The 27,929-nt window shown below is 43.5% G+C and overlaps 2 protein-coding genes across 8 annotated transcripts; both read right to left on the bottom strand.

The window, feature by feature from the left end:
- Nucleotides 1-251: 251 nt before the first annotated feature.
- LOC123725465 (carboxylesterase notum2) lies at nt 252-9,404 on the bottom strand. Of its 3 annotated transcripts, none has more exons than XM_045691145.1 (13): nt 9,291-9,404; nt 7,499-7,572; nt 6,920-7,236; nt 6,336-6,388; nt 5,430-5,525; nt 5,165-5,225; nt 4,780-4,877; nt 4,572-4,674; nt 3,939-4,127; nt 3,626-3,726; nt 3,126-3,273; nt 2,319-2,366; nt 252-1,348 (listed from the first exon to the last, which is right to left on the bottom strand). In XM_045691145.1, the coding sequence occupies exons 3-13, from the start codon at nt 7,222-7,224 to the stop codon at nt 1,042-1,044; spliced, it is 1,509 nt and encodes a 502-aa protein (XP_045547101.1). In that variant the 5' UTR covers nt 7,225-7,236; nt 7,499-7,572; nt 9,291-9,404; the 3' UTR covers nt 252-1,041. The 3 variants fall into 3 exon arrangements, with proteins under 3 accessions (XP_045547101.1, XP_045547102.1, XP_045547100.1); XM_045691146.1 differs by having other exon boundaries at nt 7,499-7,569; nt 9,291-9,402; XM_045691144.1 differs by lacking the exon at nt 9,291-9,404 and having other exon boundaries at nt 253-1,348; nt 7,499-7,735.
- On the bottom strand, nt 9,384-27,431 carry LOC106564609 (5-demethoxyubiquinone hydroxylase, mitochondrial). Of its 5 annotated transcripts, none has more exons than XM_045691149.1 (8): nt 27,314-27,431; nt 23,373-23,554; nt 23,001-23,115; nt 22,603-22,742; nt 22,089-22,157; nt 21,464-21,542; nt 21,084-21,118; nt 9,384-9,410 (listed from the first exon to the last, which is right to left on the bottom strand). In XM_045691149.1, the coding sequence occupies exons 1-6, from the start codon at nt 27,414-27,416 to the stop codon at nt 21,465-21,467; spliced, it is 687 nt and encodes a 228-aa protein (XP_045547105.1). In that variant the 5' UTR covers nt 27,417-27,431; the 3' UTR covers nt 9,384-9,410; nt 21,084-21,118; nt 21,464. The 5 variants fall into 5 exon arrangements, with proteins under 5 accessions (XP_045547105.1, XP_045547103.1, XP_045547104.1 ...); XM_045691147.1 differs by lacking the exon at nt 9,384-9,410 and adding an exon at nt 19,349-20,249; XM_045691148.1 differs by lacking the exon at nt 9,384-9,410 and having other exon boundaries at nt 20,888-21,118.
- Nucleotides 27,432-27,929: the final 498 nt, after the last annotated feature.

Genomic DNA, 27,929 nt, shown 5'->3' with positions numbered 1-27,929 from the left:
TACAATAGATTAGATATAATCACATTAAATGAACCTTTAATGATGTAAATGATGTAGATATTACAGTACATGACACACTAGCTGAGTAGTATCAACTACAGTGTTTTTGAAGAGGAAACATCACTTAAAAGGGCCCATGGGAAGATACATTAGGTTCAAACACACTTCACGGTAAACTCAAAGAAAGAAGAGATGGTCACGACCTTCTCTTGATAATATACAATATTATAAAGTATATATATATATATATATATATATATATATAAAGTCAATATTGTAATTGCAGCAGTAGTAGAAATGTGAGCAATATAAACTGTAGGCTGTGTGTGTGTGTGTGTGTGTGTGTGTGTGTGTGTGTGTGTGTGTGTGTGTGTGTGTGTGTGTACAACACATTCAATAAAAGCTAGAGAATGGTCTAGGCACTGCAAGTGTCCTTGCAAGACAGTCCTTCATTCTCTGGCAGTGTTTGAGCTTGGCCATGGATCTAAAATAGCAGACTCATATAATATATCCTTCCAGTCAACCATCTACATTAAAATGTACATTTCCTCTGAATACTGTACCAGTCCTATGTTGGCAAGATGATAAAATGTGCCAATAGCTTATTCAAAAATCCTCAAAAGCAGTACGATTCACTTCACAAAATGTTGTTGAAGTTTTGTATAGTACATGTAGTTGGGTGAAAGTGTGTTGCAGGTTTGGTGTCTGACTGGTTAGCTACAGGTATCTGGCACTCCTCGTTCTCCCTTGAATCAAATCAAATGTGAGACACAACCCAGGGATAAACTGGAATCACTCCCCTCCCCTCTTTAAACTGTCCAGGAGAGGGACCCTGGAGACAAACTGTAACGTTACAGACAGACATACTGTAAGCCCAGTGACATACCCACCGGTCAAGACGGCATGGTAACAGTGGAGCACAATGGAATGGCTGAGCGGCACAAGAGAAGTAACCAGATTCTGTACCTTTCATGGTTACGTCATAACTCATAAAAAATGACCCTTTACTAAGCCAGAGAGTGGGCTTCTATACTCCTTGTCTTAGCCACCGTTACTGACCATGCTAGTTATAGAGCTACTGTCCCTCCTGAGGTCCAGGCCTAGTTTCTGGAGGTCCAGGCCCATGCCCACTAACATCTGGAGCAGGGTGAGCTCCTGCTGGGTGGCCTGGTCCACCAAGGCTGGGCAGGTGGGGTTGCACTGGGGCCAGTGGCAGGTGTCGATCAGGTGGAAGGGACAGCCCTTCAGGGGGGTCTTGCTGTTACGGTTGGCTTCTTGGAAACTCTTATCCCAGCACTGCAGAGCCCGGGGCAGGGTGGTGCCTTTGACTTGAAACGTCATCCAGTTACTAATATAAAGAACGAGGGAGAGAAGGAGAGGGGGAGGGAGGGAGGGAGAGAGAGAGAGAGAGAGAGAGAGAGGGGAGGGAGAGAGAGAGAGAAGGGGAGGGAGATAGCAAGAGGGCAGGAGAAAGAGAGAGAGAGAGAGAGAGAGAGAGAGAGAGAGAGAGAGGAGAGGGAGTGAATGGATGCCAGAGAAAGGGGAGATGATTGAAGTAGGTAACTGTGAGAAGAGAGAGAGCATGTTGTGCCACTTGAGCCCTGTATCTTCTCACAAGCAGTTTGCCTTGGCAGGCTGCGTCTCAATTGGTTCCCCAGCTGTGCCCTCCTTGTGTCCAGCCTCCAACACCACCACCATAACTACCATCAACATAGCCCTGCATTAGATTACAAAACTGTGAAAATATGATCCACCTACCTCCCGCTAGTATGATTAGGCAACCAGCTCCTCCCCTACACCCTGAGCTAATCACTCCTCCCATCTCCAACCCTGCCCTTTACCGTAACATAGGCTCCACCTTCTGCCCTGTCACTGACCCTATGTCCAGCTGGAGAGGTGTGTGTGCTAAGTGTGTGTGATTTTATGAGTGTATGTGTGTGTGTGTGTGTGTTCCCTTTTAAGTGTGTATGTGTTTGCTTGCTTAAAGCGCTGAGTTTGTTTGTGCACGTTTGTGTGTATGTAGGTGGGTGGGTGGGTGCGTGTGTGTGTGTGTGTGTGCGTCCGTGCGGGTGTGGGTGGGTGGGTGCGTTTGTGTGTGTGTATGTGTGTGTGTGTGTGGGTGTGTGTGTAAAGTGTGCTGGGGGGGTTAGTGAAAGTGTGAAATGTCATTCAGTGACACGCAGAATGCGGTTTGATGAACGAGCTACACAAAAGGAGTAGCATGAGCTCACTGGGTAGAGATGGGTCAGGGTAGGGGTGAGGGGTAGAGGGGACAGTGGATGTGCTTTTCAGGCCCCCGGGGAGTCAGATGTCCTTACCTTTTAGTGATCAATGTGTGGGACAGGCAGGAGGGTGCGAACACAGCCCTGCAACACACATCACAGCATAACGTCAGCACTGAGCAGCGTGACATATTTGATAGTGTTGGGAACATATGGAGAATATTGCTGTTGATTCATTTTTGCTAATTTTCCATTTCAGCTGATCAATAGTATACACTGACAGTACAAAACATTAAGAACACCTCGTCTTTCCATGACAGACTGACCAGGTGAATCCAGGTGAAAGCTATGATCCCTTATTGATGTCACTTGTTAAATCCAGTTCAATCAGTGTTGATGAATGGGAGGAGACAGGTTAATTACTTTTTTTAAGCCTTAAGAAAATGTAAACATGGTTTGTGTAAGTGTGCCATTGAGGGTGAATGGGCAAGACAAAACATTTAAGTGCCTTTGAACAGGGTATGGTAGTAGGTGACAAAAAAACACACCGGTTTGAGTGTGTCAAGAACTGCAACACTGCTGGGTTTGCGTGTATCAAGAATGGTCCACCACCCAATGGACATCCAGCCAACTAGACATAACTGTGGGAAGCATTGGACTCAACATGGGCCAGCATCCCTGTGGAACGCTTTCGACACCTTGTAGAGTCCATGCCCTGACGAATTGAGGCTGTTCTGAGGGCAAGAGGTGAGGTGCAACTCAATATTAGGAAGGTGCTCTTACTTGTTTTGATCACGAAACGTAGGTTTTGTGAATTCTTGGCCTGTATGTCATGGATCATTCTCAATCTCAGCTGTCTACCACATTCCACAGTCACTTCCGTCGCTGCAGCTGCACACTTACGTGACATCTTTGAGTGAGTTCTTGATATCCTTTCCCAGGTTCTGCATGTAGGTCCACTGCTGTTCTGACAGGGTCTGACCCCCAAGGTAGATATTCTCCACCCTCAGCTGCTCCTCATCAAACAGCCACTGCACCACAAACAGAGGGGCTATGACACACACACACGCGCGCACACACACACACACACACACACACACACACACACACACACACACACACACACACACACACACACACACACACACACACACACACACACACACACACACACACACACACACACACACACACACACACACACACACACACACAGTATGAGAACAGAGTTAGGGTGTTGCTTGTGTTTTATTGAGTAACATGAGGGATGTAACATTTATTGGTATCTTGATGGGTAACATGATGGACATAAAGTTTACTAGCATTCTGATTCACGACCCTTCAACTTTGATAGATGAAAGATACATTCTTACAAGATGATGGTAGGTAGTAAAGACACTCACAGGTCAGGGAGGAGTAGAGTTTGTGGCTGAAGAAGCACTGCCACTCCTCTCCTTTCTTGTACTGCTGCCGACACTTGTCTGGGACCACCCCGTTCCACAGCCTAAGAAAACAGCCATTGGAAGAAAAATGGCTTCCAGTGCGCATTGAACATAGACAGGGCAACTGTTATATGCTTAAATGATTGGTGAACTTCAAGCCAATGGAAATAAAGCTACAAGTGTGATGAGATGCAATGCTTTGTTCAGGGCATCTGTCATTATAAGGTCATAGAGACATGGATAAGCTGAAGGGAGAGAGACAGATGTGCTTTACTTGAGTCCTCTCTTGATGGCATCTACAGGTGAGCAGGAGACACTGTCTGGGCAGTCAGGAACCCTCTGCTGTTTACTCTCCAGAAACCAGCCCGAATCCACCAGGCCTCGAACCTGGGCCTCTGCCCCCAGCTGCTCCAGCTGACTGGACACCCTCTCAATGTTCAGTAGCACTCCCGTCCCTCCAGCACTGCAGGGGAGCAAAGAAACTGGGTAAAAAGTCTGTCCGTGACCGTTTCCCCGCATTGGCACACTGCCAATTGGAGCCAAAATGGCCGACAGCTAGCCACAATAATGCTATGCTGTCACAGTCAGACTTAACTGTGTGTTCTTGTTTTAGTCCTCAGGGTGTCCCACCAAACATGTTGCTAACCTGGGAAGAATCTCCAGAACTGTGTCATCCTTTATGGAAGAGGCCCCTAATAGACATTATGTCATTGTCCCACACTCTACGGCCAATACAGGACAGCGGAGTTCGTAAACATCTTCATGGTAGACAACAGTTACAGGACGTCCTAAAATAGACTCACTCTGTCAATGTGTGTGAGTGTGTGGAGATGGGTAGCGGAGACAGACGGTGCCAGACAACGGGGCTAGATTGGGAACAGTCCCAAAGCAGAGGAGAGGAACTCACCTTGTGCCAGCCAGCATGACAACCTTGGCCTGTTTGATGCCTTTAGGGACTAGGTCTTTGATGACCTCACGGATGATCAGGGAACCCATGAATGTATACTCAACTGGAGGGAAACATAGATATGCAATCAATAGAACAAACCACCATATTGAAATGGCTTTGGTGTTGAGGAAAATAATGAGGATCTGCTGGTGGTGAGAGGACCTACTGGCATCTTTCTCCTTCTCTTTTCCCGGGCCTCTCTTCTCCTTGGTGGCTGTGGGCCCTGTGCCACTCCACACGTCGCTGGAGCAGTACGGGATGAATCTGCAGAAGAGGAGATACACAGCTGGGTCGGAGCCACACACTCACTCGCGCACACACACGTATTCATGTATATATGTAATAGTATTAATGGCATCTACATGAGAGGTCCATCCCTCATTGTGAAGCAACCTGTCATGTTTGATATTCATCATCTCAGCCTCCTGTTGGCTTCTTCAATCACACAGATCCTGAGAACTTCAGTTAGCAGTACAGTATGAGCAGTACAGTATGTAGGACAACATGTACCGGTAAAATACAATAACCAGCGTGTTAACAAGCATACTTACACAATATTAGTGTTATACCAATGAGGGTTTTCTTCCGCCTGGGCTGACAATATTCCACTTCCTGTAAAGCAAGCAATAGAAAGTCAAGCAGAGACAGTGGTGACCTCTCATTGGACATACAGTAGGACACAACACTGATGTCATATGACAATCAACAACCCATGACACAATGTATATTGGGAATGGGACCAAACATGGACGCCCATGTAAAACATGTATGATGGATGAGGAGGATGCATTCTAAAACAGAAGGACCCCTACCTACCTTTGCGCGTTTGGGGCCAGTCGGATGAGGTCATGAGTCGCGGGATATTTTTATATCTGGTATCGCAGGAGTCTTTGTTGTAGCAGCACCAACCGCCTAAAAATAAGACACTAATATTAGCTTCTCACATCCGGTTTCAGAAGCTCAGAAAGGGAGACCCCCTTGTTAGCCCATTTCAGAGGCCTGAGAGGAATGGGAGAGGGAGGGTAACTGAGGCATCCACCTGCAGCTCCATCTGCTAGCCTCTGGCCAGGCTTCAGAACTGACGGAGTGTCTGTGGGGTCTGATGCACATGTATGGCAATGGACTGTTGAATAGAAACGGCAGGGATATAAATTGGTAGCTATTATGTAACTTCTTCCTAAAATCCCACCTGGGGTCCATTAATGGTTGAGCTATAATCTTAACCATACCTATGCTTATATGCATATTTAAAATGTAAATAAAATGTATGTCAAGTCTTTTGGAGCCATACCACCTGCTGAGAAAATACGCAATTTAACAAACTGTGGCATTTGTGACCTAATCAGATACTTGCCGTATAAAAGAGTGGACATCTTGGTACTTGTTGACCTGTATCCAACAGCAAAGTACCTCTGATGTAGAATATGTACGTTGGGACATTTCAACCGGCTGAAATGTTTGTTCTTAGAGGATGTGACACATCCGGTTCTAGGTCTCAGAATACACGTGTGATGTCACAACGCAATCCTCATAAATATCCCATAGCGACGGAGGGGCGAATGCCAGAGGAGGCGTCCAATCAGAGTGACAGACAGCCGCCGAAAAAGACGAAAAAGGGAAAGGAGATGACCACCGGTCCAGATGCCGATGAGGGCGTCACGCAAACATGCCACACGCTGACCTCTCAAGATCAAATTAACCAGATGAGTTTAAAATACACACCTTCTAGAAATATCAGCCATCGCTTACTCCCTTTGAACTCCTTTAGGTAAAACCTGTGGACCACAAATAAACATGGATGAAGGGCTGTGAATGGTGAAACCAAGAGAACACTGCTATATAGGGTCATGTGTTGGCCGATCCTCCAACCATAATCACTCATCATTGTAACTCCTTATCAAAAAAATGATGCTAAGTACCATAAAGTATGTGACAATTCCTGAATTCTTTTATTTCTTCAAAGTTCAACCACAAACTCTAATTCAAAGTCCTTTGATAGTAATTAAAACCATTTACCACTTGCCGTCACCAACTTAGATAGCTGACAACTGAGGACTAGATTACTACTGTATCTAATATCAAAACACATTACAGTGTAATAACAGCTGTAATAGCACTGATAAATACAAAAACATGAACAACTGAATAGTTATTTCAGTGTTTCACGGCACTATATGATTCCTTATCACATCCATTTTTTCTAAAATTGATAGATTGTACTCAGGACATAAGACAATCTCTAGAGCTTTTTTATTATCTAAACAGCCATCATTTGCCTCCATAAATAGTTTTCCAGAGCATCTTACCCTGCCGCTGTTCCATCGTTGCACGTGACCTGAGTGTTCTTGAGGACATGCAGCTTCATATCATCTGAAGCCTTGTTGTTCTGTGAAGCTGACTGCTGGGCTGCCGCCCGACCTCCAGAGTTACCCTCCCTGCCCGACTCCACTGGACCAGGATGGGGCTCATCTTCTGGGGCCGACTGCGCTGCCTCGGCCCCCTGGTTCTGGTTCTTCTTAGATGACTTGCCACTAGGTTTGGCATTGCGGTTGTTCTGGCAACAAATCTCCCCTATCAGCAGCAGAAAAACCACATGGCCCAGGATCTTCATAGTCAATCCAGCCTAAGAGGAGAGCACAAAACACGCTACATAAAACACTCAACTTATAGACACTGAAACACGCCATCCTTACTCAATGGTATAGGCGAGAGATGCAGTTTGGTTTAGAGTAATTGGGCGCCAGCATTGCAAAATGAATGAAGGTTAATGATATGTTAGGCAAATTGACTTAAAATACCAAACATCCTTTTCAAAAGTTAAAATAGTATAAAGCAATGATCAATAACAATCAGGATCCATTCAATTCCACAGAAAATCAACATACCCCTCTCAGTATCCAGTCCTGAAGAAGGTCACGTGTGAGGAAGGATCCTTGGGTAAAACAGAGCAGCGGTGCTACTGAGGAGACAGGTGAGGAGAGACTGTAGGTGAATGGATGCTGGCGTTGAGGACGGCGTGGCCAGTTTTTGGTAAAGGCTCTGGGTTGGCGGTGCACTTTATAGCGCCACCATATGGATCCTATTTCCCAGCATTCCCATTGAGCTGCCGCCAGGTTCTGACTGTGAGATGTGACGACACGCTGAGGGTGTTGGATGGTTAGTGGCGAGGAGAAAAGATAACACACGCTCTGCTGGACATATTTCAAGCACCCCCACCCACACCCACACCCACACATCCACCCACCTGACCCAGTCCCACAACAAGAAAAAACTATACGTCCCTCACCCCTTACTCTCCCCTCCTCTCATCCACCCCTCTACCCTCTGTTCGCCTGTGCTTTGATTTAAACACCTACATGGCTGGCATATCTGCAGCATAATCCTTTTGGGTGCCATGTACACCGCAGGTCAGTAGAGCAGAAAGCTCAAACACACTCCGACAAGACCGCACAACCCCTGTGTGTTGACCTCATGTTGAAAGATCCAGAGGACATACACCAGGGTATAGAGTGGTTGATGCACGTGGCAAAAGCACGTTGTGGCTGTCTTGTTGAGCGATGGGTTTCCAGCTTAATGATATACATAGAAGCTCTAAATTAATGTTTATCAAGCTGCACTTTATCCTTTGGACCTCAAATGTTCAATTTGCCAACTGGAGGAAATGTGTTGGTAAACAAATGACAGCAATAACAGTTATGTGAAGTGGACTGTAGCTATGTATATGTGTTTTACTTTGCTTTCATAAAACTGCTAAATCAATCCACTACAGTAAAACGTTTCAACAGAACAATAAGAAAATAACATGTGTTGAATGAAGGCTATTAATGTTAATAGTATATAAAAGTATTTTATTGATTAAAAGTTTACAATCTGTGCAATTTAATATGTATATATTTTACTTTTAGTCAAACTCATCATCATTCTATGACAGAGAATTAAAATGCAAAGCATCGAGCTAAAGCCATCCAAAAAGCATTGCGTGCAAAACACTGCCATCAAAACCTTTTCTAATCGTGAAGGGTTATTCATCTTAAAACATTGTCTGGCTTGAAACACTCTGAAACAATGCTTGAAATATAACTGTCTAGAGTATAAATCACTGTTGCTGTTATTACTGCACCTGCTGGGGTAGCCTATATTGTGTGAGACTTGAATAGGATAAGTGACAGTTAAAAGCGTTACAAAATGACTCATACGAATGATAAAAGACCCACAATAACCCATATTACAACAAATATAAGGATAATCATCAGGAAATTGAGAGATAAAACAATTGAGGGTTGTGGATTATTTTACAGTGCATATATTATCTGGCTCTGTATTTAAATATAAATAACATAGGGTAAAGCTATAACATTATTGTTTACTAATAATAATAATTTGTTTCTTTGGGTTTCGTTAAAGCAAGAAACGTTATGTATAATTTGGTAGTTACCAAATCTGTTTACAGAAGCACCGAAAAGTACCCACTGTGACCGTAATATCTTCCTATATTATTTCCAGGCAAATATTTGTTGAAAAAATAAAGCATTAACCAGTAAAATTCCCAAATCCCCTTAAACCCTACGCAATATATTCTCAAGTCATATATTACAGATCTCAGCATACGCACAGTACAGAAGTAAATCCAAGTTCTACACGATATGGCGGTAGTCGACCGGCTGCGAGCTGCTTTACCTTTCGCTGTGCTCCTGTGGGGGCCAGGTTGGGCTGGGGGCTCCTGGACAGGACAGAAGGTTTGCCACTGAGGGAAGAGGCAGGGTATTTGAAACCGATCTCACGTCCTCCCTGGGATAGCTGTGGGGTGACGTACTGATCAGTACAGAAGAAGTTCACGAGCCTGACCTCTAAAATTCTCATCAATGAAATGCACACCATCCTGACGTGTCAATCAAGTCCCTTAATGAGGCCCTGGGACTGGGAGAGACAGCAGAGAGGCTGGGTTTAAGGGACTTTGATAGGGGCTGGGGATTTTGGGACTGGGGCTGGGGACTTGGAGAGAGGCATGGGATAGTTACATACGATATTTGACACAAAAGCATTGATCGCAGCACTAGGCAGCCTAGACCATTAGCGTTTCGACTACCTACAAAACACTCTCACTATTCCTTTAACTGAGTGCCGGGTACCTTCATCTAAATGGCTAAGGGTTGTGCTGTGTTTGCACACTATACACCAAACAGTTACAGCAGACAGTAATCCAGGTGTATCTACAACACAGAAACTATATCCAGAAATGTTGGTATTTTGGTACTTATTAGGATCCCATTAGCCGCTGCAAAAGCATCAGCTACTCTTCCTGGGGTCCACATAAACATGACATAATACATAGTACAGGACATTATTAGTCAAGGACATCAATTATATCCAGAAATGACATCAATTATATCCAGAAATGTTGGTGTGTCTCGTAAACTAAATGTTATGTATAAAATCAGACATTTATAGTTAGTCTTATTGCTTTGGCATGTTCTAGAAAGGTATTTTTTTTATCTCATTCTGATTCACATTCTCACTTCTCAATAGAAAGCTTCTTCTAAAGCATTTTCTTTACTTTCAAGTTATGCCAGAAGGAACATACGTGAAAATATGTCTGCGAGAACGTATGTGTCAAAACAATAAAATGAAATCTAATGACACCGCTATTCTGAACTTGATCTACTGAGCTGAACAATTTCTTCATTCCTTCGGTCGTCTTGAAAGCATGCACACAACCATCTGTCTTCCCAGAAATCAATGCAACAATCTGTTTAACAGATACCTCAAATAGCTGAGAAACGAAAGAAAAAACTTGTTGTAAATCTATCACCTTTTCGCTAGAACGCCTTGAGCAGAGTGCTCGAGATGGCATTGCTGCTATTTTGTTTTCTTTGATATGGGATTCGACAGATGATCATTTTTTTACACACGGACGGGCTTCAGATCAATAGCGAAAGCACATTCAATGTTCTCGGCTCCCCATGTTGGTTTCAACTCTCTGAACCAGCTAGAGGTCAGGGGCCAAGCCTCCCCAAACCACAGTGAGGACACACACACATGCACACACACACACACATCTCCGAGGTTCATTACCTACTCCATTACCTACTGCACTTTACTTGTAAAGAAAAACATTTAGCATAACCTCACACAGAATGTGCCGAGGCCGTAAAGACCTTGCTGAACTTAACACTAGCAGGGTTAGAAGCTTGACCCCTGAGCACATAAGAGGCATACTTTCTCCCTGTGTTGTTTTTTTCTCACGTACCCTACGCATCTTCAAGGTCAGGCTATAGACACCTAAAGCTTGGGTGGTCCAGGGCACTTTGTCTGCTGAGCATGTGTGTCATCACCAGTGTCAGTGAGCTGATGGCGAGCTAGAATATCTGTCGGCAGAGAGCATCAAAGAATTGACATACACCACATTTTATGGGGACACACCACAACACAGAAAAGGTTATGACCCACTGGTAACAACTTCAAAATCAAGCACACGGGCAGTAAATGCCCACCATATGCTGGCCACATGGGTGTCCGCCGGTGAACAGTATTCATAGCAGCTTGAAGTCAACTTGTAAGAGGACAGAATACAGAAGCTCTGTGGGTGTGAATACTAGCCGCAGTGACATACAAACCACACAGGAGCTTAAATTGGCAATCTGCTACCACATCATCCTGATATCAGTGTTGTCACCAGCGTTGTAGGGCATTGGTGAGGGGAGAGGCCCGTGACTGATGAGCCAGGAGAGCGGCATGTTTACGAGCTGCATGAAAGCCGGGCTCAGCGGAGAGCAATGGAGCCCAGTGAGAAACAGCATTGCCAGGACTCACCCTTCAATCAGCCCAGTCGACAGAAGGGACTTGACCGGGATTGGTGCAAAGTGTGAAACGGCCACTAAAGAGGACTAACAGGTGGAGTGGGCAACGCCCTCGACTAGAGCCAGGTGTTTAGAGGCCTTGCGTGGCAACCTTCTGCAAACTGTCAACCAGTCAGAGTGATGGATGGAGGGGACTGATAGCACTGAGAACGGGATCGGCTTCAGGAGCAGGGTAATGTAACGGCCATAGACATGGTGGCATGACATACTGTAGGCCCATAGGTATGGTGGGTCTGCGAGAGGCCACAGAGGGGTGCATCTAATGCACCCACCTCTCAGCCCATCGTCTGCGTGCCTAGCGCATCTTTGCCAGAACAGATTTCATCACTAGATGATGAACTGCACACCCCCTATCCTCCAGCTAGCAACTGTAGTGTGAGTAAAGAACGAGGCAAGACAGAGAGAGGGGGTATAACTCCATGACTTCAGAAGAACAGGCCTCTTTGGTCTCATGCAACATACCCTGGAACCTAAAGGTGTGAAAACAAATGTCATTTTGAAAGCAAATACTATTGTCAAAAAAAAGTTTCGAAAATGTATCAATTGGGTCTTGAACCGAGCCCTGTGGCCCACCGTTTACCAAAAAACACCCAATAAACCAAAACAAACTCAATGAAAACACAATAAAATACCAATTCTGTCTGACGCAACTTACACTGGACCCTAAAAGGGTCAAAACAAATGAAACTTTGAAAGCAAACACCATTGTCAAGGAATATTTTGTATTTATTAATTGGGTGAAGAACCGAGCCCTGTGGCACACCTAGTACCAAAAACACCACATTAATCAGAGAAATTGTATTTGTAAATTTACTAGCAGAGTATTGCCGAGACCATGAACGGTCTCCTGTTGCCCAGGTCATTGTCCTCTTGCCAGGGTCCCAGGGGGGCCTGGGGACATGCTTCAGTGAATAGCTTGAAGAGTCGTTGGGGCTCATGACACAGAGGAGCAGCAACGTGGCCTTGGAGTCATGCTTGAGCGGCCGAGCACCCAGCCTGTCACTGTGCTGATGTATGTGCCCGCAGGGTCACGCTACTCTCAGAGGCAAGCAGACAGCAGGGCCTTGGCCCTCACATAAGCCTCTCCCCAGCTGATCCACAACACAGGGTGCCAACTGCCAACACAGCTGCCCAGGCCTGGCTGCTAAGGACAAGCACACGTAATGATTGCTACCACCAATGAATTAGAGAGCTATCGGAGTCTTGGGAGTTAATGTTAATGTCCTGAATCTGTAAAAGTAGATTGATGTTAATATTAAACCTTCTAATTTCAACCATATTCTCAACTCTTGTCTGATGATGCTTGATAACAATAGTTCAAAGTCTATGTTCACCAGTAATAATCCTCACAGTGAAAGATTACTAGTAACTGATCTTAGAAAATGTAATATATATTGACAAATATGCAATGATGTCACACTATAAAGGAACCCTAAGCCAGAGTCAAATGTATTTTGACCCTGACCCCAGCATCCATCCACTATGACTATGTGACCCTGCTAAACGCTTCATAGGCAACATATAACCCAGATACAGAGCATGACCTTGGCTGGATTTCTCTGGAGCTGGTAGATGTCGGGGCGGTCGTAAACCAGGGATTTCTGCTGAGGTGATGTCAGTTCTGAGGTGATGTCAGCTCATGTCGGGGCGGTCGTAAATCAGGGATTTCTGCTGAGGTGATGTCAGTTCTTTACATCATGTGTTGTGGCTCCCCACTGTGTGGACACGTGGGCACAGCTTTTCTAGAGCCCCGCTTTCACAGGGAGAGGGAGGGGACCCACCAGTCTGACCATTTACTGGAAAGAGAAGTCAGTTTATGTATGAATGTACGGTATCTTTCAAAAAAACATGTGAGCCCCGCTTGTCATCTTTCACTCCCACGTCCAGCTAAAACAGGCAGTATAGATAAAAAAAAAAATTTTTTACTTTGTCAACCAAATTTGTGTACAGAATTGGCTACTGTCCAACAGCATTGTGTTCAGCGCTGCACTGGCTCAGATCAAGCTAATGGCCCCTCGCTTCTCAGAAGCTCTCATAAAGGTTGCAGGCATGAATGCTGTGACAAACAACAACAGAATTCGAACATACAAACACCGCGTAGGAATTCTGCTTGAATTTATGGTAACGTGACAGCTAGCATCTGTGCTAGTACGCTCTGATAATAAATGAGGGACTCTCCCATAAATGAGGGACTCTCCCATGACTGATGTTGTGATACAAACAAAACAAAATATGATTGGCTAGTTGCCCTTGTTATAGCCTTAATCTATCAATGCAACTGTTACAAGATGTGTAAAATATATGTTTAATTTTAAAGTCAGTCAGTCTTTGAAAATAATCGTGAATTATTTTCTTAGGCCAGTAAAACCCCCATTACAGTACCAAGACTGGCACCTGGTTTCGCAATGTTTAAAACAGATAAAACCCAATAACTTTACAAAGAATACGTAAATTAACCAGAAAAATGTAGACAAAGAAGACAGATAGGAGGTGCTACCTTTAATTTAACATCAGAAGCATAGGTTTGTTCGGCATAAAAGTCAATGTCCAAAAAGTATCAACATACAGCATAATGGGAAAGTTGAAAATGTTATTTTGATACAAAGTTGTTTTTGTTTCAAAGAATCTCAAAGAAACAACATTTTTATTTATTATTAAGGTAAATACCAAGTATATCACAGGCTGGAAAATACCAATCGCCTCAAAACTTCTACTACATTTTAGGAGCTTAAGATGGTCCATTGGGAAGCCTCTTGAATCCACAAATAAATTAACAGGGTCTTAACCTAACGAGTGGCTTCTTCATATCAAGAGACTCCGGTTATGTTCCAATATCCACACATTCTTAGTAGTATGATAGTGTGGATTTCAAAACTGAGCTCTACTGTGATCCTGCTGAGAGAATGGCACCGTATGATCAATGTCAGTCAGATTTTATCCCAAGGCAGGTGATGGACAACCCTGTAGATCTAGGTCAAGGAACAATATGCTCTGCATCCGAAAGCTTTTATGACTTATATGAATTTATATTGTCCACATGCACAAAATTTACAGCCTTGATTATTCACGGTCCCATTCGGGAGTTTTATTGCTATTTTCAAATTCTTGTTGCTGATTTCTCGGTCGATATATCAGCAGATTCCTTCTGAGGTGAATGTAGGCGAAGAAGCCGAACAATTCAACCACAGTTCTCCTGATTGCCATGTTTGGAAGCTAAAAATAGCTTCATAATATTATGTAAAATGTCAATGAAGAATGTTACGCCGCGTCATAAAAAAAAAATGTATTTCTGCTTGAGTCGTAGACTCGTAACGAAATCCCACTGCTTATCGAGTATCGTTGCTAATTTGGAAAACAGGTGCTAATTTAGACGTTGGGTTTTAGGGTTAACTGTAATTAACACCTGCATCATGACTGAGTCGTCACTCATGTTTTTATTTAACAGCAAGTTTGTCACCCAAAGCTGTGCCAAAAATGCAGTTGTGCACTTGTTGCTTTTTTTTAAAGACTTGCATTTTGGCTATAAAGCTGTCAACACTATTAATCTGGAACAGAAATAATATGAGACGATCAAACTTTAGTCGCAAAAAAGTCCCCCCCAGAGCCCCACCAAATGGGTCATGTATCTTATTGATAGAACCCAACTGTCTCATGCAGCTTATCTATAGGTGGTAACTTCCTGTTACAATAAATAGTATGCAACATACTTTTTATTTCTCGCTGTGACAAAGAGAAAATGTCATGTCTGTAAAAACCAAAATATCTTCTTTAATTTTGAAGCTAGTAAGCCTGGCAAGAATGTACAGGACGTAGACATGGGAAGAGTTAGGAACCATAATAGCAGGACATGCATTCTCGCTCCCTTTTTCAGGACCCTGTCTTTCAAAGATAATTTGTAAAAATCCAAATAACTTCACAGATCTTCATTGTAAAGGGTTTAAACACTGTTTCCCATGCTTGTTCAATGAACCATAAACAATTAATGAACATGCACCTGTGGAACGGTCGTTAAGACACTAACAGCTTACAGACAGTAGGCAATTAAGGTCACAGTTATGAAAACTTAGGACACTAAGGAGGCCTTTCTAATGACTCTGAAAAACAACAAAAGAAAGATGCCCAGGGTCCCTGCTCATCTGCGTGAACGTGCCATAGGTATGCTGCAAGGAGACATGAGGACTGCAGATGTGGCTAGGGCAATAAATTGCAATGTCCGTACTGTGAAACGCCTAAGATAGCGCTACAGGGAGACAGGACGGACAGCTGATCGTCCTCGCAGTGGCAGACCACGTGTAACAACACCTGCACAGGATCAGTACATCCGAACATAACACCTGCGGGACAGATACAGGATGGCAACAACTGCCCGAGTTACACCAGGAACACACAATCCCTCCATCAGTGCTCAGACTGTCCTCAATAGCCTGAGAAAGGCTGGACTGAGGGCTTGTAGGCCTGTTGTAAGGCAGGTCCTCACCAGACATCACCGGCAACAACGTCGCCTATGGGCACAAACCCACCATCGCTGGACCAGACAGGACTGGCAAAAATTGCTCTTCACTGATGAGTCGCGGTTTTGTCTCACCAGGGGTGATGGTCGGATTCGCGTTTATCGTCGAAGGAATAAGAGTTACACCGAGGTGGAGGGTCCGTCATGGTCTGGGGCGTTGTGTCACAACGTCATCGGACTGTGCTTGTTGTCATTGCAGGCAATCTTAACGCTGTGCGTTATAGGGAAGACATCCACCTCCCTCATGTGGTACCCTTCCTGCAGGCTCATCCCCCCCAGAAATGTCCGGAAACTTGCAGGTGCCTTGGTGGAAGAGTGGAGTAACATCTCACAGCAAGAACTAGCACATCTGGTGCAGTCCATGAGAAGGAGATGCACTGCAGTACTTAATGCAGCTGGTGGCCACACCAGATACTGTTACTTTTGATTTTGACCCCCCTTTGTTCAGAGACACATTATTCCATTTCTGTTAGTCACATGTCTGAGGAACTTGTTCAGTTTATGTCTCAGTTGTTGAATCTTATGTTCATACAAATATTTACACGTTAAGTTTGCTGAAAATAAACACAGTTGACAGTGAGAGGACGTTTCTTTTTTTGCTGAGTTTATTATCACTATTCCAATGACATTCAACTCCTAATTGTTGCACAAAAACATGAAACCATGTGCAAAGCTGCAAAGTCATAAACACATACACTAAACAAAAATATAAACCGCGACATTCAAGAATTTCAAAGATTTTACTGAGTTACAGTTCATATAAAGGAATTCAATCAATTGAAATAAAATAAATTAGACCGTAATTTATGGATTTTACATGACTGGGAATACAGATATGCATCTGTTGGTCACAGATACCTTAAAAATATCTAGTGTGACCACCATTTGCCTCCTTCGCATAGAGTCGATCATGCTGATGATTGTGGCCTGTGGAATGTTGTCCCACTCCTCTTCAATGGCTGTGCTAAGTTTCTGGATATTAGCGGGAACTTGAACATGCTGTGTACACGTCGATCCAGAGTATCCCAAACATGCTCAATGGGTGACATGTCTGGTGAGTATGCAGGCCATGGAAGAACATTTTCAGCTTCCAGGAATTGTGTACAGATCCCTGCGACATGGGGCCATGCATTATCATGCTGAAACATGAGGTGATTGCAGCGGATATATGGCATGACAATGGGCCTCAGGATCTCGTCACGTTATCTCTGTGCATTCAAATTAACATCAATAAAATGTCATTGTGTTTGTTGTCTGTAGCTTACACCTGCCCATACCATGACCCTACCACCACGGGGCACTGATAACGCTGACATCAGCAAACCGCTCGCCCCCACACAACGCCATACACAGCGTCCGCCATCTGCCTGGTACAGTTGAAATTCGGGATTCATCCATGAAGAGCACACTTCTCCAGTGTGCCAGTGACCATCGAAGGTGAGCATTTGCCCACTGAAGTCAGTTACGACGCCGAACTGCAGTCAGGTCTAGACCCTGGTGAGGACGACGAGCACGTAGATGAGCTTCCCTGAGACGGTTTCTGACAGTTTGGGCAGAAATTCTTCAGTTGTGCAAACCCAGTTTCATCAGCTGTCCGGGTGGCTGGTCTCAGACGATCCCGCAGGTGAAGAAGTTGCGTTTATAGTGTATTTTTGTTTGGTGTATATTAGTAGCTAATTAGCAATTCTCTTGCCAGATATCCGTAAGCCTATTAGCAGCGTTTGCCAAATGCACGACTTGCAGAGACGCTTTGTTTGTCCAGCCCTCACATTTATAGACTGTTTTGCAACAAGAGCTAAAGCAGGAACTTTATGATTGATGATGGGTAGCCTATTTGGGTATTTCAGTATTAATAATACTGAAAGAGACTCATTGGCGGTTCAGATAGGTACACTTGTATCTTTATGATGTCATATCATAAGGTATTAAAAGGTACATGAGAACATAGTACCAAGGAAGAGGGGGGGGGGGTATGGGACTAGGTCACAGAGCAAACCAATCCATGTCAGTTTGTGTATCCCATCATGCCAAAAAAAATACTTCACCTACATACATACAGTTGAAGTTGGAAGTTTACATACACTTAGGTTGGAGTCATTAAAACTCGTTTTTCAACCACTCCACACATTTCTTGTTAACAAACTATAGTTTTGGCAAGTCGGTTAGGACATCTACTTTGTGCATGACACAAGCAATTTTTCCAACAATTGTTTGCAGACAGATTATTTCACTTATAAATCACTGTATCACAATTCCAGTGGGTCAGAAGTTTACATACACTAAGTTGACTTGGCCTTTAAACAGCTTGGAAAATTCCAGAAAATGATGTCATGGCTTTAGAAGCTTCTGATAAATGATGTCAATTAGCCTGAGTCAATTGGAGGTGTACTGGTAGTCTGGTTCATCCTTGGGTGCAATTTCTAAACACCTGAAGGTACCACGTTCATCTGTACAAACAATAGTACGCAAGTATAAACACCATGGGACCACACAGCCGTCATACCGCTCAGGAAGGAGACGCATTCTGTCTCCTAGAGACGAACATACTTTGGTGAGAAAAGTGCAAATTAATCCCAGAACAACAGCAAAGGACCTTGTGAAGATGCTGCAGGAAACAGGTACAAAACTATCTATATCCACAGTAAAACGAATCCTATATCGACATAACCTGAAAAGCCGCTCAGCAAGGAAGAAGCCACTACTCCAAAACCGCTATAAAAAAAACAGACTACAGTTTGCAACTGCACATGGGGACAAAGATCGTACTTTTTGGAGAAATGTACTCTGGTCTGATGAAATAAAAATAGAACTGTTGGACATAATGACCATCGTTATGTTTGGAGGAAAAATGGGGAGGCTTGCAAGCCCGAAGAACACCATCCCAACCGTCAAGCACGGGGGTGGCAGCATCATGTTGTGGGGGTGCTTTGCTGCAGGAGGGACTGGTGCACTTCACAAAATAGATGACATCATGAGGGAGGAAAATTATGTGGATATATTGAAGCAACATCTCAAGACATCAGTCAGGAAGTTAAAGCTTGGTCGAAAATGGGTCTTCCAAATGGACAATGACCCCAAGCATACTTCCAAAGTTGTGGCAAAATGGCTTAAGGACAACAAAGTCAAGGTATTGAAGTGGCCATCACAAAGCCCTGACCTCAATCCTATAGAAGATTTGTGGGCAGAACTGAAAAAGCGTGTACAAGCAAGGAGGCCTACAAACCTGACTCAGTTACACCAGCTCTGTCAGGAGGAATGAGCCAAAATCCACCCAACTTATTGTGGGAAGCTTGTGGAAGGCTACCCGAAACGTTTGATCCAAGTTAAACAATTTAAATGCAATGCTACCAAATACTAATTGAGTGTATGTAAACTTCTGACCCACTGGGAATGTGATGAAAGAAATAAAAGCTGAAATAAATAATTCTCTCTACTATTATTCTGACATTTCACATTCTTAAAATAAAGTGGTGATCCTAACTGACCAAAGACAGGGATTTGTTACTAGGATTAAATGTCAGGAATTGTGAAAAACTGAGTTTCAATGTTTTTGGCTAAGGTGTATGTAAACGTCCATCTTCAACTGTACATACATGCGTGTCTCTGTGTCGTCATAAGTCATCGCGGACTGCTAATAGTACGCTGGGTGGACGGGTAAGGTTTAAAATGATTTAAAAATGTATGCACTCTACTGTAAGTCGCTCTGGATAAGAGCGTCTGCTAAATGACTAAAAATGTAAATGTAAAGTGTTCCCGGTATAGGACTCGTAATACGTTTGAGTAGTTTTGTCCATCTTGGGGTGTGTGCCAGCCGGCCCGCTCAGTGCATTACATGAGGGGAGGAGGGGCTATTTTTAAGGCAGAGGGGACAAAAAGAGCAGAGTTACAGCATGTTAACCTTTAGGGTCAGGTCTGATACATAAACCCACCCCATCTAAAAAAAACTCCTCTGAACTCATGCTGGGTAAAATAACTCCCTGCCTGAGAACCAGCGGCCTGGCCCCAGTGAGAAATGACTCCTCAGTGGGAAAAAAGCTGGGGTACAGGTGACGAAACACACACTGACACACACAATGCCTAGTGAAGTTTAAAGGGACATTACACTTCCAAATTAAAGTTAGTCAGATTTTTCCAGACATCTACAGTAGTCTCATGTCAAGACAAAAGCACGTCCCTCGACATTGGGGCAGAAAACAGTTCAGTGGGCTGTTCATGGGCCTTGGCTGGGGCGACAGGAGCAGAAACAGTTCAGCGGGCCGTTCATTGCGCCTGCAGGGGCAGAAAACACATAAGTGGGCTGTGGCTTGGATGCCAGAGACACCCTCGCATACAAGGCACAGAGCCAGAGTAGGATCGGTACTGTCCAAGAATAATATACGTCAAAAACAAGATATCACACTGTTCCTTTAGACCCTCTTTGTTGCACCAACAACAACGCAGCTACTTTGTATTCTCTCTTTGCTACTTTACATTCTATCGTAATTGCACGTGGAATGGAGGTCAATACATCTCTCTGTGCTAACTGATGTGTACTATACACTGCATCTGAAGTGGCTAGGGCAGATCTCAGGCACTAGGTCAGTACATAACATACTATAAGGACACTTCAATCCCTATAGTCAATACAGGGGTCTCTGGGGAGTAAACTGAACCACCGGAACACTTTTCTCTGCAGTGCTGAACAGCATAGATTAGCTAGACCCCCTGCCAGCACCCATCAGTTGTCAAGCCTTCTTTCACTCTGATCTAATGTACTGGAACAGCTGTGTAAGAGGCTTAACCATTCATCTGGACTGACAAGCCATTGTTCTTTGTGATTTATGACACATAATGTGTGAAAGAGGATAGTTTGTTGAAAGGTATGGTGATGGCGTGACAATGCCAATATCGATATGTCCTCGTTAGAGCTATGTTAGATATTTATCTTTCGGGGAATAACAAAGGCATGGGGGGGTGCAGTGGAAAGGTGATTAATCATTCAAACAATTCAACCTAACAGATAGGTAATTACAGTATGTAGTTCATTACTTAGTATCAATTATGTTAGAAAATGAAGTAGATAAGGAAGGTAGGTTCCAGCTCTGTCAGTGATGACCACAATACCTTAGTATAGCAGGATAACACACTATCTCCATCACCTAGACCAGACAGAGGGTAGAATTACACCAACTTTCCCACCAATATCTCTATGACAACTTGCTTATTCTAGGATGCCAATTCAGAGAGGTTTCAGCATTGAGCTGGTACCTATATGGTTTGGCTGTTAGTGCTAGCATTGAAGTAAATGACAACATCTAGGTTACAATTGGACAAAAAACACATCTATTTTTATGGGAGTCCTTTTTTTGGAAAAGTGCACTGACTATTACATTGTATAAAGTAGCCAGGTTCACTTTACTAATACAATTTACATATCCATTTACATCACTTAAATCATTATATTATTTTGAAAACCATCTTTGGGAAACTGAATTATTTATTACTTTATAGGCGCTGAGACGCGAATATTGCGGCTGTGCAGCCAAGTTGTATTGCACTCTTCAAAAGCTTGTATCCGGGTAGCTAAAACAAAAGAAAGAAAACACAAGAAAACCTTTATCAGAAGAGTTCAAAGTATATGACGTTTGACAGTAAACAGTGAAGGAATGTAACACCACAGTGTTCCCAAGCCGCAGACAATCTTTCCCACCATGACCCAGTTTTGGAGGAATCAAAGCATTTGAGTGGGAGATAATGAGACGGAATTCCTTGTTTTTATGGAACAAATTTAAAAGGAAAACCCATAATGATCTAGGGACAATAAACCACACCATAAAAAGACTGGGAAACACTGAGACATCCCTATGCAACAACAACAAAGCACAAAAACATCATTATTGACCAATCATGACATATTGCTTCCTTGATTTTTGCTCGAGGCGCTTTGAGATTCTATGGAAAGCGCTTTAGAAATGTAACAAATTTATGATTCATTATTATTAGAACTGAACTCAATTAAGATTCATTCCACCAGCCATAGCTGTTGTCAATAACAGAATAACAACTGAAGCTTAAGCAAAGGATTAAATGGAGTAAAACCTAAAGATCAAAGTGGGAAAGAGGGCTTACAGATTCAGCATCGTGCTCCAGTCCTGTATCATGATGTTCCATCTCATCATCTCGGAATTCCTTTATTAACTGTATGGAAAATAAATGGCCACATTCACTTCTCAGAAATCAAGACAAAGTACAGTATGCATTAGTAAATTATAGGGGTAGGGTTTTACCTGACCAGGAAAGTACGAGGGTCCTCACTTGCTTCTATAGCCACAAAGTCATAAATCCCACCCATTTCTACAATTTCTCTTCTTAAAATCTGATTTTAAAACTTACCCTAACCTTAACCACACTGCTAACCTTATGCCTAACCTTAAATGAAAGACCAAAAAGCCTACATTTTGACTTTGTGGCTGTGGGACCTGACTTTGTGGCTGTGGAATCTGACTTTGTGGCTATAGAAGCTACTGTAACCCAAGTAAGAGCCCTAGGTGGGGCACATCATTTTTCTTGATAGAACACAGAGTTGTTCCTGGTCAGGAAAAACTCCAGGGCCCATGGTATGAGGGATGGTTCCTTATCTTACTTTTAACAGCTCTACGTATCTGTCTGGGTCCTCCTCCATGAGGGCTCTGATCTGGCTGTTGTAGTGCTCTGAGATGCTCTCCTCCACAGCCACAGTACAGGCCATGGCCCCTTCTTTACCCAGCAGAGCGGTGCCCGCTCCTGGGGGGGACACACAACAGAATATGGTCTATCCCCCGAGTACCACATGTATCATACTGTTGTATAGGATTATTGTCTCATTGCAACAGAACTCACAGACACAGTATACATTACAATGGCACTTTTTAAGTACTTACCTACAGACCCATTTTAATTCATTAAATCTAGGCTACTTATTTTAGAATGTAAAATATACATCCATTCCCTGTGTTTATTTGTCAGGCATATGTGACAACTGTTGACTGTCTTGTTCCTTACCTAGTAAAAAACCTGCAACGTTCCAGAGGGGCAACAGCAACGTTGGGCGAACTCTGTTCTCTGCAAGGATCTCATTGAATTTGGCAAGATGCTTCTTCTCTTGATCCCACATTTCCTTGAAGCATAGTGAATATGAATATATAATTGAGGATGCTGGAATGTCAACATTTTGTTTTTGTGGGTCACCAAGCACTGACAACATGATTACATCCATTCACTTTAATTGTTGTCATAAAGTTAACTTTGGGGACACTGGAATGGTAGCCAATAGTGACTCATCTAAAAAAATAAATAATAATAAAGTAGTTAGGCTATTGTCGTCTGCAAGAAAAGTAGCTACATCTGTGCATGTGTAATGCAGACTACCTATACCTGAATAAGCGGTCCTGTCTGTGTCCTTCCCAACACTGCCATCTGGCCGGCGTAGATGCGGTTGGCACCGTATTCCCCTGCGTGGTCCACCCGCAACATACTGTGCAGCAAAGCCTTCTCTGCTTCGTCGCGCGGGGGCGGTATCACACTGTATGCCCGAGAACTGAGCTGTACTGGTAGTGCTTTAAACAGGACGAAAAAGTTTATTAAAATATGTAGCTATCTTACTTTGCAGTCGAACATGTCACCTGCATTACAGTTTTTTCTTCTTCTGCAGAACAACATAGCTATAACGACTGAAGTGTCTCACCCCTTACAAAAGCACCATGTAAACAAAAGGTGAAATTGCCAGCTAAGTTAGTTAACGTTACGTTAGCTAATAACTAGCTCTAGCTGCAAAGCTCACTTGAGCTGCTATGAGGATGCAAGCAAGACAGAAACTGACCACTGACAAATTATATATGACTGGCTAAGCCACTCGTAGGTCAGCAATCATGTATGAACACTGAACAGACTTGTTTTGAGCATTGAGTGCCTACCTCTGTGCGTCAAACAACATTGTCGTATCCTCAAAGGACTGAAAACATGCGTCCAGTCATGCAATGCAATATGTGCAAAAACGGCTCGCTGCATTGTTAAGTGAATAGTTATTTGGCTCTATTATTCTGTAATTAATATATGTTACATATGCAGGTTGTCATTGAAATGTGCCTGTTTGTGGAGATGGCGCGGTCAAATGACGTTTACTTCTTCCATGGTTTAGTAGCGGCCCGCAAATAAAGGTTTAAAGTGCATGCCGCCACCTACTGTCCTGGAATGTGTGGTCAATCACGGTTTACATTAACTCTACATTGTTATATACAGTGCATTCGAAAAGTATTCAGACCACTTGACTTTTTCTACACTTTGTTACGTTACAGCCTTATTCTAAACTGGATTAAATACATGTTTGTCCTCGTTAATCTACACACAATACCCCATAATGACAAAGCAAAAACAGGTTTTTAGAAATGTTTGCAAATTTATCAAAAAAAAAAAGAAAAACAGAAATACCCTATTTACATAAGTATTCAGATCCTTTGCTATGAGACTCGAAATTGAGCTCAGGTGCATCTGGTTTCCATTGATAATCCTACAGATGTTTCTATAGCTTGATTGGAGTCCACCTGTGGTCAATTAAATTGATTGGACATGATTTGGAAAGGCACACACCTGTCTTTATAAGGTCCCACAGTTGACAGTGCATGTCAGAGCAAAAACCAAGCCATGAGGTCGAAGGAATTATCCGTAGAGCTCCGAGACAGGATTGTGTCGAGGCACAGATCTGAGGAACGGTACCAAAACATTTCTGCAGCATTGAAGGTCCCCAATAACACATTGGATTCCATCATACTTCAAGTTTGGAACCACCAAGTCTCTTCCTAGAGCTGGCTGTCCAGCCAAACTGAGCAATCAGGGGAGAAGGGCCTTGGTCAGGGAGGTGACCAAAGAACCCGATGGTCACTCTGACAGAGCTCCAGAGTTCCTCTGTGGAAATGGGAGAACCTTCCAGAAGGACAACCATCTCTGCAGCACTCCACCAATCAGGCCTTTATGGTAGAGTGGCCAGACGGAAGCCACTCCACAGTAAAAGGCCCATGACAGCCCGCTTGGAGTTTGCCTAAAGACTCTCAGACCATGAGAAACAAGATTCTCTGGTCTAATGAAACCAAGGTTAAATTCTTTGGCCTGAATGCCAAGCGTCACGTCTGGAGGAAACCTGGCACCATCCCTATGGTCAAGCATGGTGGTGGCAGCATTGTGCTGTGGGAATGTTTTTCAGCGGCAGGGACTGGGTTACTAGTCAGGATCGAAGGAAAGATTAACGGTGCAAAGTAGAGAGAGTAACCTGCTCCAGAGCGCCCTAAGAACACAGCCAAGACAAGTGGCTTTCGGACAAGTCTCTGAATGTCCTTGAGTGGCCCAACCAGAGCCTGGACTTGAACCCTATCGAACATCTCTGGAGAGACCTGAAAATAGCTGTGCAGCGACGGGTCTGAATACTTATGCAAATGAAATATTTACGTTTTTGATTTTTAATACATTTGCAAAAGTTTTAAAAAACTATCAATAACTACTTAGTAGATAACTCCTATTACATTTTCCATAAGATAAATGAGTAAATACATACAGTATCTACACTGTGCTAACAAACCTCCAAACGAGCTTCAACACCATACAACACTCATTCCGTGGCCTCCAACTGCTTTTAAATGCTAGTAAAACTAAGTGCATGCTCTTCAACCGATTGCTGCCCGCACCCTCCCGCCCGACTAGCATCACTACTCTGGACGGTTCTAACCTAGAATATGTGGACAACTACAAATACTTAGGTGTCTGGTTAGACTGTAAACTCTCCTTCCAGACTCACATTAAGCATCTCCAATCCAAAATTAAATCTAGAATCGGCTTCCTATTTCGCAAACAAAGCCTCCTTCACTCATGCCGCCAAACATTTCCTTGTAAAACTGACTATCCTACCAATCCTTGACTTCGGTGATGTCATTTACAAAATGTAATCTATAAGTCTTTGCTAGGTAAAGCCCCGCCTTATCTCAGCTCACTGGTCACCACAGCAACACCCACCCGTAGCACACGCTCCAGCAGGTATATTGCACTGGTCATCCCCAAAGCCAACACTTCCTTTGGCCGCCTTTCCTTCCAGTTCTCTGCTGCCAATGACTGGAACGAATTGCAAAAATCTCTGAAGCTGCAGTCTTATATCTCCCTCTCTAACTTTAAGCATCAGCTGTCAGAGCAGCTCACCGATCACTGTACCTGTACACAGCCAATCTGTAAATAGCACACCTGACTACCTCATCCCCATATTATTACTTACCCTCTTGCTCTTTTGCACCCCAGTATCTCTACTTGCACATCATCATCTGCACATATCACTCCAGTATTAATGCTAAATTGTAATTATTTTCACCTCTATGACCTATTTATTGCCTTACCTCCCTACTCTTCTATGTTTGCACACACTGTACATAGATCTTTCTATTTTTCTTTTCTTTTGTGTTATGTACGTTTTGTTTATGTACGTTTGTCGTTTGTACGTTTGTTTATGTGTAACTGTGCTGTTGTTTTTGTCGCACTGCTATGCTTTATCTTGGCCAGGTCGCAGTTGTAAATGAGAACTTGTTCTCAACTGGGATAACTGGTTAAATAAAGATGAAATAAATAAAAATCTGAGCACAATTCGGACAGGTTGAACATCCTCCACTGCACTGGAGGGCAGCTACTATCTCCAACAGAGTATACAGCCAGTTCATCTGTTTGTCTTCTACATACTGTATCTGCACATCAAATACAGGAAAGTAAACACCTCCTCCTGTGCGACCACTATCTGGGTCCTTGGAGCCATCTGGGAAATGCGGTAAAAATGCATAACAGCGTCGACCAATGTAATTGTCAACCAGTTTCCCTATACCACTGACATCGGGCCAATCTTAATTTTTTCCCCCCCAAGGTTAGATCAACAATAAGAGCCAGTAGTAACCACGGAGGAACATCCCCCATCACCACAGAAGGGCCAAATTCCAACTCCCTCAGACCACTCTCCTCAGCAAGCTTTCTAACTGTTCATCCAAAGCCACTGCCTTGTCTACTAGTATTTTCCCAACATTCATCTGGAACAATAACAGTGGGCTGATCAACCTCACAACCTTTCAGTCTAATCAAATCAAATCAAAGTTTATTTGTCACGTGCGCTGAAAACAACAGGTATACAACACTGCCTTACAGTGAAATGCTTACTTACAAGCTCTAACCAATAGTGTAAAAAAGGTATTAGGTGAACAATAGGTAGGTAAAGAAATAAAACAACAGTAGAAAGACAGGCTATATACAGTAGTGAGGCTATAAAAGTAGCGAGGCATTGGGAATATAACTTAAACTACCTGTATGCCAGTGCAGGCTGCCGAGGGGAGGACGGCTCACAATTGTCACGCCTGCTCCCAATCGTCCCCCCCTGGAGCTCGAAGGCACCAGGCTCCCCAGCATTGCGCACTCCTGCCATCATCATTACGCACACCTGCCTTCCCCCGGCACACGCGTCAGCGATTATTGGACGCACCTGGACTCAATCACCTCTGTCATTACCTTCCCTATATCTGTCTGGTTCACCGCTCTGTTCCTTGCTTCTGCATTGATTGTCATATGTTCTTGTTTACCCGTGTGCTGACGCTGGTCCTGTCCTGTTACCTGTCTGTTCCTCATTAAATGTTCAACTCCCCGTACCTGCTTCTCATCCCCGGCGTCGGTCCTCGCAATAATAATGGCTGGAATGAGGTCAATGGAATGGTATCAAGCACATCAAACACGTGGTTTCCATGTGGTTGATACCATTCCACTGACTCCATTCCATCCGTTATTATAAACCATCCTCCCCTCAGCAGCCTCCACTGCTGTATGCTGTTATCAGGGACTCTCTTTGCTGTTATTGTTTCAGTTATGAAATAATAATCAGTATTTCCCTATGTGACCCATAGATGGCAGTCTTATACAAACATATTA

The sequence above is a fragment of the Salmo salar genome, chromosome ssa12, assembly GCF_905237065.1.
Source record: "Salmo salar chromosome ssa12, Ssal_v3.1, whole genome shotgun sequence".
NCBI classification, from domain to species: Eukaryota; Metazoa; Chordata; class Actinopteri; order Salmoniformes; family Salmonidae; genus Salmo; species Salmo salar.
Note: the sequence above shows the minus strand (reverse complement) of the source record. Positions and strands in the feature narration are given on the sequence as shown.